The 19,568-nt window shown below is 37.4% G+C and overlaps 1 protein-coding gene across 1 annotated transcript in view; it reads right to left on the bottom strand.

The window, feature by feature from the left end:
• LOC101853474 overlaps window positions 1–19,568 on the bottom strand; it is a gene marked incomplete at its 5' end in the record, with an annotated part of 60,936 nt that overhangs the window by 8,198 nt on the left and 33,170 nt on the right. The window contains 5 exon segments of the mRNA XM_005102776.3: window positions 2,562–2,840; window positions 3,732–3,814; window positions 8,780–9,027; window positions 10,355–10,522; window positions 11,609–11,848. Coding sequence (XP_005102833.1) covers window positions 2,562–2,840; window positions 3,732–3,814; window positions 8,780–9,027; window positions 10,355–10,522; window positions 11,609–11,848 — 1,018 coding nt within the window.

Here is a 19,568-nt window from a genome sequence, read left to right as displayed (position 1 = left end):
CCTCTTGGTAAGGAGTCCGCTTTCAGAGATCTAGGGGAAGGTTAATTAAATTTTTTTAAGCACTAAAACACAATAAAAACGAATCATTTTTTAAGTCAATCCAAGTGTAAAACTGAAAGATCAACAGATGAAAACAGCTAGCAGGGTACGCCCACACAGTCAGCTGTTTACGTAAACAAGCTTGAAGTGAGCTAGAAGTTACCGTTTTTACTCCGTTTTACCAATCAGAGTTGTTTACATTTCAGACCATTCATGCTCGAAAAGGGGTCAAAATCTAAAAATAGTTGCGAAAGAAGAAGGTTGAAGTAAAGGTGGCTATGAGGTAATGGTTCTAAAGATAATCTCACACCTACACACTAGCAAGGTCCAAAGTTCTTTATCTCGTCCCCCAAGCTCACAACAAACCACACACACCTCCAAAATAAATCAAAATAAAATATTTATGGTCGATTATAGTTGCTTATTTTTATCTTAAATGAAGCAGAAGACATCAAACTTTCAATATATCCAAAAAACAAAAATTTCATGGAAAGTCACTTTTTTGCCTTTCGAGCCTCGTAGCTGATAATAGCACACTGCGTCTTACGACTGATATTGACCGGGGGAGACAGATATATATTATGAATAACTATTCCTTCATGAAAGTCACTCTCTAAAATATAGTCAAACTGTCCAAGACGGCCACCCACTGGCAAGGAGAAAAGTGATCGTCTTAGGCAGGTGGATATCTTGGACAGTGTCATTACGATGATGTTGGAGAAATATTATACAAGGGTGGGAAGTGGTCATATAAAAGGATGATTTTCTCAGACAGGAGACTGTTACAGCAGGTTCGACTGTATATCGATCTGAAAAACACCATTTTTTATATTACATCTCATTGACAGTTCATTACAGCAGTCATGTATGAACCCTTTATCTCTGGAATTCTTTCCCACACTTGGACAGAATTTAATTTTGGTCAGTCAGAATGGAGAGCATGGTCACTTACAATTATTAATTTGGTTGTGATTTCTCACCAAATAGAGCCATAAAAGTCAATAGAATGGGAAATAAATGCAGAATCCTAGTGTAAACTTCAGTGCCGAAATGTCAATCAAATTGTAATTTAAGGACCAAAAACAAACAGCAAAAAAAAAGAGTCAAATTTGAGAATCACCAACACAGTAAAATATACATTTCTAAGGGCTTACTATTTTTGTGTGCGTAAGTCGTTTTTTTTTTCAATCTCCACTCAGTTCTGAACGTGCCTGTCACTTTTCATTGTGAAGAAATGATTTTACACAAAATTACCGACATTTCCGTGCAATCAATTCAGCTTTGAAATCGATAACACAGGAGCCACAAAATGAAGTAATGCATGATTCAAAACATCGCTTTTCTCCTTCAAATAATCAATTGAACAGACCCCCTAAGTGAAAACTGAACATCTGTTCACAGAATACATGTCACACTTTTCGCGTAACAAGCACTTTTCAGCATCTATTTGGAACTATTGCATTCTCATCGGCCGGTGACTCCAGCCACTGCCACTCGGAGACAATAGGCTAAACAGCATCAAATCATCCGAGGGGAAAATAAATTACTAGAATTATTGAAAACTAAAAGTTATGCATCCTCAGTTAAAATATGAAATTGAAGTTTATCCTCATCCTATAAAGAAGTTCATTTCAATACTTAACTCTGATATCTGATTATAAAGAGGAAGCCTTGTCTTAGGCAAGCAATATGAACGTGCTACCATGACTTAGAGGAGAGGACACCTGGAAATCTGGAAATTTTGAGGGTTTGGGGTTGGGGGTTACAAACCACTTTCCTTGAACAGAGTACATCTCACAGAGATTATTTCCAGCCTGTCAGTGCCAGTTCTGGAAAATGTTTCTTTTTTTCTTTTTTTTTTGGGGGGGGGGGGTGTAAATAAACCAACCCATACCCCCCCCCCCCCCCCCCCAAAAAAAAATAATTCTCAAACTGCTGAATACTGGGATGTCCTTCACCTAATGACTTAATAGCTTAAGTACTATTGCAAATGCCCCAGAGTTGTTTAGCACAAAGATACCTGTCATTTGTGAGAAAAAAGTCACATAACAATTTCTTTATAATATTTCTTCACTTAACTGAGGAAATGATTGTCAGTCATTACTATTTCAGGATAAAAGAGAATTCCCCATGTCCAAAACACTGCACACCTAAACAAAATCTGAGAAATTTTTTTTTTACAGATATTTACAAAATCTGTCTAATATTTTTCTGTCATTGCACCAAGTTTTCCAAAATAGGACAGTGTTTTTATAAACCGGAACAGTTATCAACCGTTTTGTTTGTGCAATAATTCAAACTCAATTTTTTTCAAAGGAAACAAAGAGGTTGATAAAGGTGAATTGTAAATCGACTTTTCTCTGCAAACTCAGTATCCATACAGTGATAACTTGTCCTTTTAATTAAGAAAAAAAATTTAGAAAAGAGAAATTCCGGTGCTAAAAGAGACACCTCTCCCCTCCAAGTAAGAATCATATAAGCCTTTTACACTTTAAAAAAGTAAGATAATTAAAGGCACTAACCTGGCAATGTCAGCTACTTCAATATGACCAAGTTTGTACGGAACATCCTTCCACTTCTTGTAAAATTCCAGCTCTGTATCGCCAACATCAAACCCAAACTGGTTGATAGCAAGAACAACAAAGGGAGTTCCTGCATGAATCATCATGGATCCCAAGTGCTGGAAACAAAACTTGCCAGTCTCTGGTTCCCCTTGGCATCTGATTGAACCAAGAAGACGAGCATCATCCACAGGTCTGGCTTTGTCATACGGCCAGACTTTTATCTTGTCCAACAGAGCTCTGAAACATACAAATTTGAAATAGCCTTTCATATATAAGCAAATAGAAACAGTAAAATGACAAAGGAGATCTGCCTATACTGTGCTTTTGTTACAACTGTGGTTAAAAAATCAGTTGATAGAATTTCTATGGCAAGGAAAATCAATTAATTATCATACCAGGCAGGCGCATAAAAAGCTATAAAAACTGAAAGGGTGTTGTACATCTTCCAATTGTCAATAAGCTTGTTCACATTTTAGTTTTTTTAAAAAGAGAGCAAATCATATATATGTACATAAAGCAACGAGAGGGCTAACAAATAAAATTTCTCAATATTATGCTTTTCAAATAGACAGAGCCTTTGTACTTATTGAAAAACTTGAAATACTAAGGCTGAAAATATACTGCCACGCACAACTGAAGTGCGCCACGAAAAGGAGGAGCAGCTAAATCGGAAATGAAGATCCCATAGGTCAACGCAACTCCGTTCGACTGTGTAAAACAAATGGCGCTGGGCAGGCTCAGTGGTCGCGTTGCCCCCCCCCCCCCTTGTTTATCTCCACAGCGTCGCGGAACACTCCGATAGCAGAGCAAGCCTGCCGGCACGCGAAAAACAAGTGCTGCAAGCACGCACGTCTTTTTGGGTCCTCACGTCTAGTCATGTCAGTGAAATCACCGATAGGAAATAAAGAGGAGGGCACGACTTTTTTCGCGGCACACCTCAGTTGTGCGTGGCAGTATATTTTCAGCCTAATATCACTGAATTATCCACAACTGTAGCATTAACTACATCAACAAAACATACTCTCTCAAACTACCCTTTTCCATGTTCGCAGGTCTATGGTTAAGTCAATCAATACTACATATGTCAGTCTCATGTACACTTACCCAATAATAAATTCAAAAACTCACCTGTCAACATTTACCCTGTGTGCATCGTTGATTATCTTTATGTCTTCACTTGTGATGGTCACCTTTCGGCACAAGCGGCACACCTGGCAGAAGAAGAACAGTCATGAAGATTCCTCTTATCCCTCCCAGTATTTTTTGTAAATGCTAAATAAGCTTGTCACTTGTCAGTCTCACGAGGTCGCATGAGTCATCACAATTTAATTTTCGTGAATGGCTTTGATGGAGATAAGACTACCAAACTGAAAAAGACAAGATTGAAAACAGTCTGTGACTAGTGTGAGGTTCAAAATTAGAGCTTTAGATCTTTACACTTGGGGAGAGTGAATGGGAAATGGGGTACCAAGGGAAAAAAATGAAAGGGTCAACAAAATATTTGTAACCATTATTCCTATACTATGTGCACATACCCAAAAAGAATACTCATATGATATCATTTATATTCATTTCATATATCATTTTATTTGAATTTTAATAATCATTCTTTGTCTTCCAGAGCCAGACCTAAAACTGGAGCAGCCTTTACATTGTATATACAGTACGCAACAACAGATGCCTGGAGAGCACCGTGGGTAGGTTCTACTTAATTATCTCTCTGTTGTTTATGGCAGTCTGTCTTACTTTTATTAGGCAACAAATGATTGTTATCAAGTCAATGTGCTTATAATTATCTCATACACATACATACAGTTCACAACTTTCTTTTAACCTTTGTGTCATAACACACAATCTCAGTTCTCAGTACCTAATCATTTAAATATTTTTCCAATATATGTGAGGCATCATGGTGAAATCAGGTGTTTGTCAAAATAATGAATTAAAGAAACTGGCATTTTTCTGCAGCTTTGTCAATTTTCTTCTTTTTTTTGTCTTTAAGCTCAACACCTTTTCTGTTCATTTCAAAACACATTTCTGTATGGATTTCACTGAAAATCGTTGATTGGAGGCACAAAGGATGTAAATTTTCAGTTTCAAGCTATGGAAGTTACCAAACTTTGGTAGCCATTTTCTCTCTAATTTTACATCTCAAACCGAGCGACCGCCACTTTCTTCAATTGTAAATATCTCAACTTCTATTCAAGATAGATGAGTTTTCTTTTTTTTTTCATCAAAAGCAAGACAAATGAACAAACTTTAAGATGATACCAATAATTCCACATGCCCAAAAACTGACGAGCACCTGATTCCACCAAATTGTGACTCATATTATATGTGAGACATGGTAGTGAAATATGATGCTCATCAAAATAATGAAATTAAACTCAAAAGAGACCGGCATTTTTTTCACCGGTTTGACAATTTTTGTCCAAATTTTTGTTTTTTTGACTCCACAACTTCTAAGTCCCTTTCACTCATTTGAGCCTATTCCCATGGATATGGACTGAATCCCGTTTACCGGATGCGTTTTATTGATCTATATCTCCATTGTTTTTCTGTGACAATCTACGGAAAGCGGAGATCTAACAGTTGACTCACTTGTTTCATTTCGATACAAATTTGGTGAAGTTATGTGTGATACTTTTTAGCTGTAACGGAGTAAGTCAGTCACCCCACCATTGCAATGGAAGCTCAGTGAATGGAAACAAGCAGTTATTTTTAGAGTGGAGATATCTTCTCGAAGACATAAATGAAACAGGTTTTAAGTGTTTAAAAGGTCTGATCGTGAAGTAGAAGGCTAAAGCTCCCACAATGTCCCACAAAACTTACTAGAAGTAGCTAGATCTATGGATAGGGCTGTAGCTCAGGTGATGAACAGTTGGGAGTCGGAGTTGGGTGAAAGTAAAAGTGGGAATCAGAATATGTTTCTTCTTCTTCTTCCAAGTCGAGTCCAAGTGATAAACAAATATAGCAATTCTAGCTGTGGGAACAGTAGCACTAAATCTATTAGTTGCAGGTGTAACAATACACAAGGTGAGAAAGGGACAGTAGTATCTCAGTGTAGACTTCAGACAGAAGTATAGCAACAGGACACTGTCGTATCATTTGTGAAATGCATCATGTTCCCCCACTGGGACTCGATTTCATGCTTCCACACCTACACTCAACATACAAAAGTTAAAACTAAGTGCTTGTATGTTGTTTCTGAGTTATTCAGAAAATGTTTTGTAACACATAGAAGAAGTAATGTGAACACCCGGAGTTGCTAATTCCAAGCAGGAAAGGTATTTTTTGCTAGACGATTTTATTACAAAATGGGGGGAAAAAATTGCGAAACCCCCAGATTTTGCAACTTCGAAATATTTATAAAATAAAAACTATTGGGACAAATCAGATGTAGTTTTTTCTTTCTGTGAGAGTATTTCTTTCTTTCTTTTGTTGCTTTTTAAAAATTATGATAGCTTTCACAGTATTTTTGTGGTCAACGAATAGATAAACCCAAAAATAGTCAGGCCGCAATGATTGTTGGGTAAAAAGTAGCTCAGGCTGAAGTGAGTTAAAAACATATGTCTGGGCGGATTTTATTGAAAAACATCGATTAAAAGCACAAAACATGTAAATTTTCAGCTTCCAAGGACTCTCAAGATATGGAGGTCACTGAACTTTGACAGCCATTTTCTTGCTAATTTTACCTCTGAAACCAGGCAGCCCCACCTCCTTCAATTCCAAATATCTCGGCTTCTATTCAAGAAAGAATAGGTCTTTTTTTCATCGAAAGATAGACAATAACTCCACATGCCCAAAAACTGACGAGCGTCTGAGATTCCACCAAGTCGTGTCACATATGGCTGTTTTTCCCTGCTTTTTCACTTAAAAAATACTTCCAAATTTTGTAAGTGTTCTTAGAATCAGAACTTTCATCAACCATAATAAAAAAGGTTTAACACTTCTGAGGGCTGCGAATGAATCTCTTACCTCTTTATCTGCTTGGGGTTTTGAAAGGATTTTGTTGGGGTTTTTCCCCTAAATAAAATTCTGATCAAGGATGTTACACAAAAAAATGTATATTTAGATCAAATACGCTAAATATAGTTGTAGCATACAGCAAAATGTCCGGAAACAAATGAACTTTTATCAAATGTGCATTTTGTTGGGAAATTTATTTATCTCTCTATGTTATGCAATCATAAACACGCCCATAATTTTTTCTTCACACAAAAGTTGGGGAAACAAAATCATGACTTCCCATAGGAGAGTTTCACATTCGCATTTATCGCATCCTTGAACGCAATCACGAGGTGTGCGTCTCTGAGCAGTTCAGTGAAATATAGCTGCTCCGAGCAAATAAAAAGTTAAAGAGATTTACTAGCATATCTAACTCCCTAATATGTAGGCCTACAAAGGAAACTCAATAAATTTTTAAGCAGAGATGTTGAAAAATGACGAAAATTAAAATTTCTGTAAAATGTGTACTTGAGACTTCGTAACAATGGTACCTAGATCCCTTTCCAGTTTAAAATTAGAAAACTACATCTTATTTTACAAAGGCATTAAGCCTTAATTGGAAGTATTTGATGCCTCCTGTCTTGTACATAACTATGACAACACAATGTCAAGTTTGTTGTTTAACTCATTTACTACTGGGCCCTTTCACCAGTCAGAAGCATTGAAGACTAGCGTTTTTGGGCATATTTCAATAAACCACTACAACTCTCAGAATTACCCTATTGTAATTATTTTTTGACACAGTAAAGTAACATTCAAGCTTAATCTAATACAAAAAACTAAAGTTGTCTAAGTCTAATCCTTTAATTTGCATGATTTTTTAAAAATTGGCATGGATTTGATTTTCCTAAAAATTTCCAGACGTGACAGGTAGAATGAAATTCACAACAACAACGAAAATAAAAGTTTAAAGTGTTCTGTTTTGATTTGTATGCATGTGTGAGTGTTTGGTGAAAATATAAAAGCTGATCTGTGCATTGATTCAGACCCATACACTAATTACATGAGACAGATGTACGGTACGACGTTGTGATTTCGTTGCGCGAACAACACCAGTCTAGATCTAGCCCTAAAATTACGACTCGGGCCGTGTTCGGGTACATCTCCAGGGTCCTAACTATCAGACACATCATATTCTGAGACACTTGAACTAGTAAAACATACAGAAACATCGAAAACAGCGAAATTAAGTGATTCATGTTCATGCGACTTCTTCGACCGTAACTACGACGCGACTGTCGGATTACTATCAGCTGTATAGAAAAAAACATAGCGTGAGTTCCGGTCAGTTCAACCCCAGTTGGGGTCACTGTCCTTCACCTTCAATAATTTAAAAACTACCAGCCCCAGAGATATGAAACTAAGTCTAAGTAGCTCAGGCCTGGCCAAACAATGGTACGAGGTGGGTCATGCTATCCGTGCGTGATTTGTAGAGTGGAAAAAAAATTCCAAAGTTGATCACACAGGGCTTGTGGGAACTGTCACGAGCATCGCGGCGGGGGTCACGCAACTGTTGTGTGAACCGTCTGAAGTGAATTAATAAAAACACCATTTTCTTCTCTTTTTCTGTTTCTGAATGCTTGGTAATAATGAATACAGCTTGTTCTAGCAATAATTTTGAAATGTCATCATGCTGTTCTTATTTTTTTATAAATGTTTGTCATCACTGTTCTGCACAAGTCAATTAACATTTCAACAGCAGACATCATTATATCTCAAAAACCGTTTGACTACTCGCTCTGGCAGGTCATGACTATATGAACAGATTAGGAGTGCAAACTTGGACGAAGATTTATGCAAATTCAACAACATGTATTTCATGGCCACTATGACCAACATAAGGTTCTCACCTTTTCACAATAGCTCATGTATATTTGTTAATAATTTGTGCAATTTTAATTTGGCTTCTCTACCAACAGTGTGTCAATAGAACTTCCCTGATTTCCTTATTTTTCGGCTTTAAAAAAACCACAGTGTACAGAGTCCTTGAAACCCTGAAATGTGAAACATGATACAGCAAAGGAATACTGTGCAACAAAAAGTTCCACGAAAGAAGTGTTAACACAACAATATAAGTATGACATTAAGCAGTCCTATATTCTAAGGATATTAAACACCAAGACACCATTTCTAACAATACAAACAAAAAATAAAAATGAGCTACAAACCAAGCTGAAAGGGTCATCCTTTAGATGGTGCTCACGTCTAGCTTTCATCATATCTTGAATTTCTGCTGTCTGCAAAACCCACTCTTGATGAGTTGCTATTTTTTTGCCAATCTCCTCTTTTGGCATATCCCGGATCTTTTCTATGGCCTTTTTCATGAGTTTCGCTTTTCCCTGATTGATTGTTTCTTTTTGCCTGACTTTATCCATCGCCAGCAAAATTGACAATCCACCATGCTTTCTGCTGCGCCCTGCAAGTCCAGTAAAGAGTGACATTACACTTTTGAAAAAGCTAATATGTTATAAAGAGCACATTCATCATCATCACCATCAAGTACCATGTGTGTCGCGATGTGGTGGAATCAGGCGCTTGTCAATTTTGGGGCATGAGAGTTATGGGTATCATCATAAAGCTTGTTCATTTGTCTTGCTTTCATTGTAAAAAGTACACATCATTTACATTTTTTGTGTCTTTGATCAACGTTGTTCAGTAAAATCAACATTGAATGGGTTTTTTAATGGATATTAAAGATGTTGAGCTAAAAAAGAAACTCAAAAAAAATTTGACTGACGTCAATAAAAATGCAGATTTCTTTGATTTCATTATTTTGACGAGCGCCTGATTTCACCATGATGCCTCACATATATCGGCGATCATGATTCTCTATTCATCCTTTTGCTCAGATGCTCTTTAAAAGCTACATCACCCTGATCTTTCCCTGTCACCCATCTGTTTAATTTCTCCAAGTAGGTTCTTCTGGGCCTACCCCTGCCTCATTATCCTTCAATTTTGCCAGTGAGAGCTAGATGTTCAATACCTATATGTCTATTTATGCGCCCAAAATTGTTTTGTCTTTTCTTAATTGTTTTTATCAGTGAACGTCCCAAGAGGGCTTTTTCAAGTACTACCTTATTTCCTTTCTAGTCCTTCTAAGACATTCTCAACAGTCTCCGAAGAAACCATATTTCTCTTGCTTCTACTTTATTTTCACTGTCTTTAGTGATTGTCCAGCATTCACAGCCATACAGAAGGTTTGATTGCTTTAAAAAATGTAAAATGATCCAGACTACAGTAAGACAGAGGGCAAAGGAAATGTAAAGCACAACTGATCTTAACATTTAACCTCTGCCACTTTTCAGCAATTCATTACCTATCAAAGCATGGACTTACACTTCATTTTAACAATTTTCATTTCAAAACAGAATGAAAAAGCTGAACACTTGCCCCCCATCACTACTTACCAAAATTCAAGGCACCAGATAGTGAGGACCAAGGACTGACAATGAGGTACACTGCTTTCAAAGTAATGTGAATCGGTCCCATCGCACCAATCATACAATAACTTGATCTGAATTAGTAGTATGACAGGCACAGTAGTATTTATCTGAATTTTTTCAGTAAAGGAATGAAAACATTATACTGTTTACTAAGATAATAGAACCAGCAAAATATTACACATAAAAACATAATAATTCTAAAACATTAGAATAAAGCCCAATTTTTCAGTTACATTGCTTTAATGTGAAGTTTCGAGAAACAACAAACTGCCTCCCAACTTGCTCTAAAGAAAAACAAACCTCGAGTTTGCACAGTGGTGACCTCATTTCCAACATGGTTGTATTTAATCACCAAATTGCATTCTGGGATATCCAAACCTTCCTCCGCCACGGAAGTGGACACCAATAACCTTGTCTCTCCACTCTGAAAACGTTGGATGACAGCATCTTGCTCTGCTTGAGTCATGCCTACAGCCAGAAGAAAATTTCCAGTTAACCAAAACACATTATATTGAACTAAATTGATGCAAGTTAATACAAAGCATAGTTATGTCTAGCCGCTTTTGTACTTTATTGTAACTAAAATGAAAATATACTTTTTTATTTAATCATAATCAAATTCAGGAAACCCAGCAGCATACATTCCTAGCTTATGAATTTAAATAATTTTTTAGAGTGTGGAATCTATCATTTCTGTGTCCTGTAAGGATAATAAGGAATATATCCCAAACACACAGAAAGGACAGGGTGTGTGCTAGCAAGGGTATAATATCTCTCAGTCTTTATATTTCTAGAAAGTAAAAAAGTTCTGTAGACAAAATAATTTATTTTTTAACCTCTTCCCTGCACTGTGGGTGTACCTGGCATGCCCAAATAATTTGCTTCCACATGTGCTGTGGGCATACCTGGTATGTCCTTGAAAACCAGTGTTTTGTTTCATTCATTTCTTTGCGTCTACAGTTCTGAATGAAAAGATTATAGTAGTCTTCATTCTTCTCTTGCTGATGAAATCATGTCTGTTCTTCAGTTGCTATGCGCAGGAATCACATGTTACAGTAATAGTGTCTAAAACAGAGCAAGGTGTGAAGTGTGTTGTGACCGAAAGAAAAAGTTAGCTTCTTTTGTAGAAAATGGACTTATGTGTTGTATAACTGCTTAGTAACTGTATTGTTCTATATGAATTACAAAACAACTTAATTACCACTTACTACAGAGGTAGTCTAGGATCCAAACATACTTTGAAACTAACTGGTAGTCAATCAAGTATTTAGTCTTTGACATCCTTAGGTTCATCGTTGTGTCTTATGAAAAATTATAGCTAGCTATATAATATACAATTTTTTTCTCATTCTACCCAGATTAAAACCAGGAATCAGCTTATTTCATGCTTGAATAAACTGGTAATAGAGAAGTTAGCTGTGAAAAAATGAACAAAGTACCTCTCTGTTCTGTTTTGGATAATGTAAACACAGATTATATCTGCCTCTGATAACTTAACATACCAAGAACAAACATTAATAATTGCAAACAAGGGGAGAGGACATCTTTACTGACCTCCCTCGTCAGCTGAGGCCCCCGCCCCAGTGAAAGTCAAAGCATTGAGGGCCCGGAGTTGACTATGTCGACACCTCCTGAGCCAAGATTTCAAAGCATCAGCCATAGCCCTTGTCTTGACAAAGATGATCCCTCTGGACTTGGCTCCTTTTTTTATTAAATGCTTGTCCAGCAAAGATGCCAGCATCTCCAGGTTTTTATTACTATCAAGTTCTCTGTTCTTTACAGACTTCTGAAGCTCTGCAGTGAGGAAAAAAAATATTTAGAAAGGAAGAGGAAAGGCAATTGTGGAGTTCAGAAACTAAAAAGCAATTTCAAAGATGCAGTTTATCCATTAGAAATACAACGCAGGTTATTCACAATGTTGACATTTAAATGACACAATGAAATTTAAAGAAGAGATTGAATAGTTTGAGCAAAATAATGATTTAAAAAGAGATATGTTACCAAATTTTGGAACACCCTCGTTTTGAGAATACTAATAATAATAATAATGAAGATCATTTCTATAGCGCCCACTCCTGTGTAAACACAGCTCTAGGCGCTTTACATAAATGCATGTAAGAAAAATATACATGCACGCGACACACACACGCACTCACACACACACACTCATATACACACAAACACACACACATATACATATACACACACACAAACACACGCATACACACTCACGAACACATAACACCACATATGTATGCCAAACACACACACACACACACACTCTCACACACACACACACACACACACACACACACACACACACACACACACACACGTACACACACACACACACATCTACTTGCTTATCACACGCACACGATTACACATCGTCACGAAATGAGAATAAAATAATATATATACACTGCAATTCACAAAATACATAAATGGATACATAGACATTTACATAACATTGTATTGAACATGAATCTGCTGACTTAAAAAGGATGTCATTAAATGTGTCTTTAAAGATTTTAAAAATTTAGACTCAGATGTTGTATGTCTCAAGGGTTGGGGAAGAGAGTTCCAAACTGACGGAGCAAGGTGGGCGAACGATCTTTCGGCTAATTTTTTACCGCCTTTTCTAAGAACTCGTAAAAGATACTGGTCGCCTGATCTTAGTGATCTAGATGGAACATAAATCTGGATGAGATCACTAAGATATGAGGGAGCTTTGTTATTGACACATTTATGACATAATATTGCAATTTTATATGACATTCTAGCTGACACGGGAAGCCAATGCAACGTTCTTAACATGGGATTAATGTGGTCCCTCTTCTTTTTCTTTAGTAGAAGCCTAGCAGCATGATTTTGAAAACGTTGTAACTTGTGAAGACAGGTATTTGGTAAGTTAGCTAGTAAAGCATTGCAATAATCGATGCAATAATATTCTCAAAATGCACATAGCTGCCATCAATGACCTTAAGACAAGTATGGGCTATTCAAACTGACAGGACAGAAAAAATACTTCATTTGTCCCTTCAGTTACTGAAACTAAATACGTTATAGAATTTGCATTAAGTACTCATTTTTCAAATGACGGTATTTACTATGATTCAAAATATGTCTATCAAACGTTCTGATCATTTAAAGTTGAAATAAATTCATTGATATTGAATTACAGTGTTATCATTTAAGAAAGTATAATCCAAATGTTATGTCCGTTACCGTGGAATAGCCCATATATAGCTGTCTAGGGAAATATGTAACTAAAATACTTTTACCTTCAAATCTGTCTGCCCCGCTCAATATCAGTCGTAAGACGCAGTGTACTAGAGTCTATTATCAGCTACGAGGCTCGAAAGGCAAAAAAGTGACTTTCCATGAAATTTTTGTTTTTTGGATCTATTGAAAGTTTGATGTCTTCTGCTTCATTTAAGATAAAAATAAACAACTATAATCGACTGTAAATAATTTATTTTGATTTATTTTGGAGGTGTGTGTAGTTTGTTGTGAACTTGAGGAGACGAGATAAAGGAATTTGGACCTTGCTAGTGTGTTGCTGTGAGATGATTTTTAGAAACATTACCTCATGGCCACCTTTGCTTCAACCAAAGATTCTCCACTAGTGGAATTCGCAACTAATTTTAGATTTTGACCCCTTTTCGAGAATGAATGGTCTGAAATGTAAACAACTCTGATTGGTAAAATGGAGTAAAAACGGTAACTTCTAGCTCACTTCAAGCTTGTTTACGTAAACAGCTGACTGTGTGGGTGTGCCCTGCTAGCTGCTATCAACTGTTGATCTTTCAGTTTTTCACTTGGATTGACTTAAAAAATTTGTTTTTATTGTGTTTTAGTACTTTTAAAAGATTAATTAACCTTCCTCTAGATCTCTCAGAGCGGACTCCTTACCAAGAGGCCACCGAGGCGGTCTATGTGCATGTGTGTGTATGTGTGTTGGTGTGTTTGTATGTGTGTGCATGTGTATGTGTGTGCGTGTGTGTGTGTATATGTGTGTGTGTGTGTGCTCTTGTGTGTTTATGGTGCTATTGAAAACTCACAATCAGGTAGCGTATACACGGCACTTAAGCCGACTCGCGGGCTTCCGAGAGCGTGGTTTCGGTGAAATGGGGGTAATTCAAATCTGTTTCTTTACTCTTTTGATTTAAAACATCAAATGCTGAACACTTTGAAAAAGTTCAGATTTTCTTTGCTATAATAGTGTAAGTTGTTTATATATCCAGGTATTTGGAGCTGGAGAATCACAGCGGAAAGGGAAACCCCTCGCGGTCGGAATGCGAGGTCCCCCGGTTCAAAATTGACACCCATGCAATCGAATGCTTTGCAGAAAGATTGATGATTATATACCGTCTTTTCATTGGCGGAGAACAATACAGCTTTGAGCGTCGTTTCCCGTGGTTATTACTTTTGGCCTTTGGCATTTAGATAGAAAACCTTGAAAAAAAAAGGGTCTAAGTTTTCAAAGATCATTTTTAACACGAAATATGTAAAATACCGGCTAAAAAAAGGTACCAATAGAAACAACAGTTCTTTTTCTATTCGAACAAAGTCATCGGCTTGGAATTATTTTACATGAATCCTTCTGCGAAACTACCGGAAGCACTCAGTATACTACAGTATTGAGCCGGCTCGCTCGCCGTAAAGGCTGTTGCAACGCCGGCCAAGACAACGTTCGGTATTTTTATTGAGATAACGACAGATCATCGTGTTTGAGGCAATAAAATACTGATTTGTAATGATCCCACAGGCTTGAAAAATATAAGGTTTCATTTCTATGTTATAGTGATTGTACTCTTTTAATGTTGAGATGTTTGGTGAACTTGTTACTCTTTTACTATCTGTCAAACATGGGGTGGCAGCCAAAGACTTCAGCAATATTCGATTATGTTAAATTGAAACAGCTGCCATTCTCTTAAACATTGACTGACAGGTAAAAGTATGGTACCAAAATTCTCAGGAGACATAGGCCTTTCATATGAAACAGATGAATTTGACATACAGCTACTAAAAAAATGTATTATCTGGTACGTAGTATAATGCTAATAATTTGTTGCATTTAACGTGAAGTCCATTCTCGTTAAAATTTTGTTTTGTCCAAAAGTTTTTTCTCTGTCAATGAATAGTTTTCTACTTTTGTATGTTAACTTGTAGTGGTATAGCCAAGTTAACTGCTAAATTTCAAGTCTCTATCTCAATTCTAAGACCCCTATTGCTATGTGAACATGTTGCTCAACTTCGGAGGCCATTTTCTCCTTTTCGTGTTTCCTCACCTCGCACAATTAAAAGTTCTGTATTTTCGTCAAATATGGTCAAAATTACTTCATTCTTGTTTCAAATTGTAGGGAAAAGGTGATAGTTTTTTAAAATAATGTTAACTCAGTTTTGAAATTTCTGTCATATGACTGATATTGACCGGCAGGGAAAGAAATATACATTTATCTCCAGCTAACAACACGCTGTGTAAGAAATTTGTTTCCTAAGAATCAGCTTTAGCTAGGTCATGAAATTTTTTTAATAATTTGCATGCAAAGAACCCATTCTGAAAATAAATATACTCCTAAGAACCAGATCTAAAAATAAATATACTCCTAAGAACCAGACCTAAAAATATAAATTTACCAAAAAATCTCTTCACGGCCAGACTTGGAAAAAATCTATACTGTTATGAAGTTAAAAAAACACAGTTGGGGGTGTTTGGGGAAGGAAAGGAGGGTGTAACATTGAAGGAGCAAAGAGATGCCATAATTGATAAAGTCACAGTCTTTGTTTGGGCGAAGGAAGTGGAAGTGGACTTGTGAAGATAAAATCTACATATTGTATAATTTACATATTTACACTGGCACAAAACGTTTTTCAGCAACGCACATGAACTTTGCTGAGCAGATTGATTGCAAAGTGGTTTTTGACTGGTTCAGTCACTTGTTTTTCTTATGTGACAAAGTCTCCATATGTCTTTTATCAAAGTTGGCCCCTTCACTCTTCCCTCTTAGGCAGTACTGTTACTGGTACTGTTTCATAGTTTCAATTTGGCACTTATACGACCAAATTGTGTCACCAGTGCCGTAAAACTCTTACTAAAACTTTGAAAATAGTTTCAGTACCCTATCAGTCAGTATGTTAGTGTATTAGCGCCTATAAATGTCAGCTTGCACTGTATGCTTCCCAGGAAGTTAAGAATGTTTAAGAATGCTATCAGATCTGTTGCGGTAATAATATAGACCGCAAAGCGCATAGAGCTTTCTGTTGAACAGGAATTTGCACTATACAAATGCTATTTATCATTATTCTATCAAATCTATACTATGTTATGAAATTTCACCAAGAAACCTGAAGCCACGGTTTCTCATTCGAACCCTAAACAACACACAAAACTCACTACTATTGGCTCACACATAGTAATTTGTTAAAGACTAAAAAGAAACCCAACCCTCCAACTTTCTCCAGGCTGTATAGGTATTCATCATACAACAAACAAAACAGGAACTCAGGAAGGTGACTGGTAGGAGCTGTGTTGCACCCTTTGAAATCCACCAAAGAACCCAGTCCACCTAAGACCCGCTTTTTATGTCTCCTGACAACCGGGTTCTTAGGTGGAAAACCATTGTATTTTTCAATTGTGTGTTAACACTCACAAAACTTAAAGAGTCATAGTGGCAACACACATTATAGTCCAGCTATTTCAGTACAGCAGTCCACAAAGATAACCATGAATCTAGTAAAACAGCAAGCATGTGGCACACAAAACCTGATAAATGTAATCAAACCTGATAAGTATTTGATATATACAGTATTTGAGTTTTAGTTTACTTTAGTTTATTATGGGGTTTTACGGCGCTCGCAACTGCATAAGGTCATATATGAGCGCGCGAAACACAAGTTAGTTCTATTCGCAACAGTTCACTGTACGGCTGGGCTCAGGTCAGTAGTTTGATCTTAAAATGTTAAAATATTTAAAATTCAGTGAAAATATATTTTCAATCTAAAACAACTTTCCTAAATATCATTTAAAAATTTTATAATTTAATTTCACTCTATAATTTCCCATAAAGGCCAAATGGCCTTCATAAAATCTAAAATTCTGTTGGGATTGACGGAAAAAATATCTTGCAATTTTTTGCATTTAAAGTATTTCCTTTGGGTCTCTCCGAAGTCTAGACATTCGGTTAAAATGTGTCTAGTGGTAAAAATCTGTGTCGCATAACGGCTTCTCTTATCCCTGAAGGAGGCATTTGTGTGTTAGGGCCATGTGTCCGAGGCATAATCGAGTAAAAATTACTTCATCTCTTCTGGAGAGGCCCGAAGGATTTCGCGGTCCCAGTTTGGATTTAATGTTGTGCAGTTTGTTATTTGTTTTTTCCAATGGCTCTCCCACAGACTGGAGGTGTACTTTTTTACTTTATTTTTAAAGTCAGTCTGTGGGACAGTGTTCGTCGTTGATCCCAACAGAAGGGATAAGGATTTCTTCGCCAGGTGATCTACCTGCTCGTTTCCTCGGATGCCCGCATGGCTAGGTATCAATGCGAACACGATACTTTTCCCTGTTTCAGTCAAGGTGTGTATTTTTTTTTTAAGCAAAACTATTTTTGGGTATAGGAGTGTGTAGTTTGTGAATGAGGTGATGCAAGACAGAGAGTCAGAAAGGATAAGGAAATATTTGTTAGGAGAATTTTCTATGGAGTCCAGTGCCATGTCAATGGCAGTGGCCTCCGTAGAGAAAATGGAGGCTTCGGGATAGAGTCTCCTCTGGTGTGTACTGTTTGAAGATAGGGCTGCGGTGCACATATCATTGTCTTTTTTTAAGCCATCTGTGAAGATAAACTCCGCACCGTGGTATTTTTCTATACGTTTTTTGTATTCTGCATTAAATGTTTTGGTGTTTGTGCTTGCTTTGTCGTGTGTGGTCAGCTGTAAGTCTGCTTTTGAATGATCCCAGGGACTGCATCAAAAGCTATTGGGGCACCAAGCTGCCTCACAAAAAGACACCCTGGTATGGACAAACAATGTCAAGGGTGCGTTTTGACGTGCTTTTCCACACATTCTTGCACGCAGGTGGAGTGGAAGCCGACAGCCTGGATAAAGTGGAACCGTTCCTGGATAAACTGATGGAACCTTTCCAAAGCGCTTTTTATCCACAAGAAAACGTATCGATAGATGAAATGGTGATCGGGTTCAAAAGCAGGTGGAAATACAAATAATTTAAGTGTACAAAGTCATCGAAGTATCACATAAAAACTTTTGGGTTATGTGACAGTGCAACAGGATATTTGAATGACGTATTCACCTACTACGGCAGACAGACAGCCTACCACCCAGAGCTCGACGCAGACAGCACACAAGCAGAAAAGGTATTTCAGAAGCTGATTTCTCCACTGCAAAAACTTCACCACATTTTTGGTGATCACTTTTACACTTCGGTCCCCCTGCTAAAGTACTTGTCCAAAAGGTCACACTACTACACCAGGACCATTGACATAAGACGAAAGAATTTCCCCCCAGAGTTGAAGTCGCTACAGCTGGCCCACCAAGAGATGAGGTGGTACATAGAACAGGATAACAAGTACCTCGCTGTGGTGTTTCACGATAAGAAAGCCAAGAAGTTCTGTGTTGTAGTGAGCAGCCACGGAGCAGTTGGGACCACACCCATCAGAAGTCGTCAAGCTGTTGTAGACAAACCTGACATCATTGTCAACTACAACAACAACATGAATGGCTGTGACAGAATGGACCAGCTCGTGGGCTACTATAGTGTCCACAAGAGGAAAACCTATAAATGGTGGAAAAAGATTTTTCACTGGCTTCTCGAGCTTGCCATCGTCAACGTGTCTATTCTGTTCCGGCTCTCCAGACCACGGGATGCGCAGGGGCGCCCACGGCCAACAATGAAGCTGCTCGACTTCAAGGATCAACTGGTGCTTCAGTTTGTCAATGCCTCCTTGCTGCTAGACCCTGGGCAGGAACTTTTGCTTCCACCACTAGCACCCCAAGCCCAACAAGAGGTTACTGACAACCCACTTGTCCGCTTGGCAGTCAGTAGCCACTTTCAAACATCGAAACAGCAAGGTCTGCAGCAGACCTGGTGCCCGCAAAAGAACGAAAAAAGTCTGTTCAGAGTGTCCAGGCAATCCCCATCTCTGTAAGGGGAAGTGCTTTCGTGCCTGGTACACAAAACCTCACTATAAGCAGTAAATTCTCACTGCACAGTGAGCTGCGACATGACGCCTTTGTTTTTGCATTTATTTTCATTTTGAGTGGGTCTCAATTTTCATCATAACTTTTTTTGTTGATGGATTTCCATAAAATTTGTATGAATTATAGAATATGGTGTGTGCACATGTCTGAGGAGTGTAAAGTCCCTAGGGGTACTATCACCAGAGATCTACTTTATCTAAGTTGAAATGTTGCTTTATTTTTACAACGTTCGTTTACTAAAATTAGTTTTGCATGCACAACTAATCAACTTTTTTTTTTACTCATACTCACTATATATACA

This window comes from Aplysia californica, unplaced genomic scaffold (genome assembly GCF_000002075.1).
Source record: "Aplysia californica isolate F4 #8 unplaced genomic scaffold, AplCal3.0 scaffold00340, whole genome shotgun sequence".
Taxonomy (NCBI): Eukaryota; Metazoa; Mollusca; class Gastropoda; order Aplysiida; family Aplysiidae; genus Aplysia; species Aplysia californica.
Note: the sequence above shows the minus strand (reverse complement) of the source record. Positions and strands in the feature narration are given on the sequence as shown.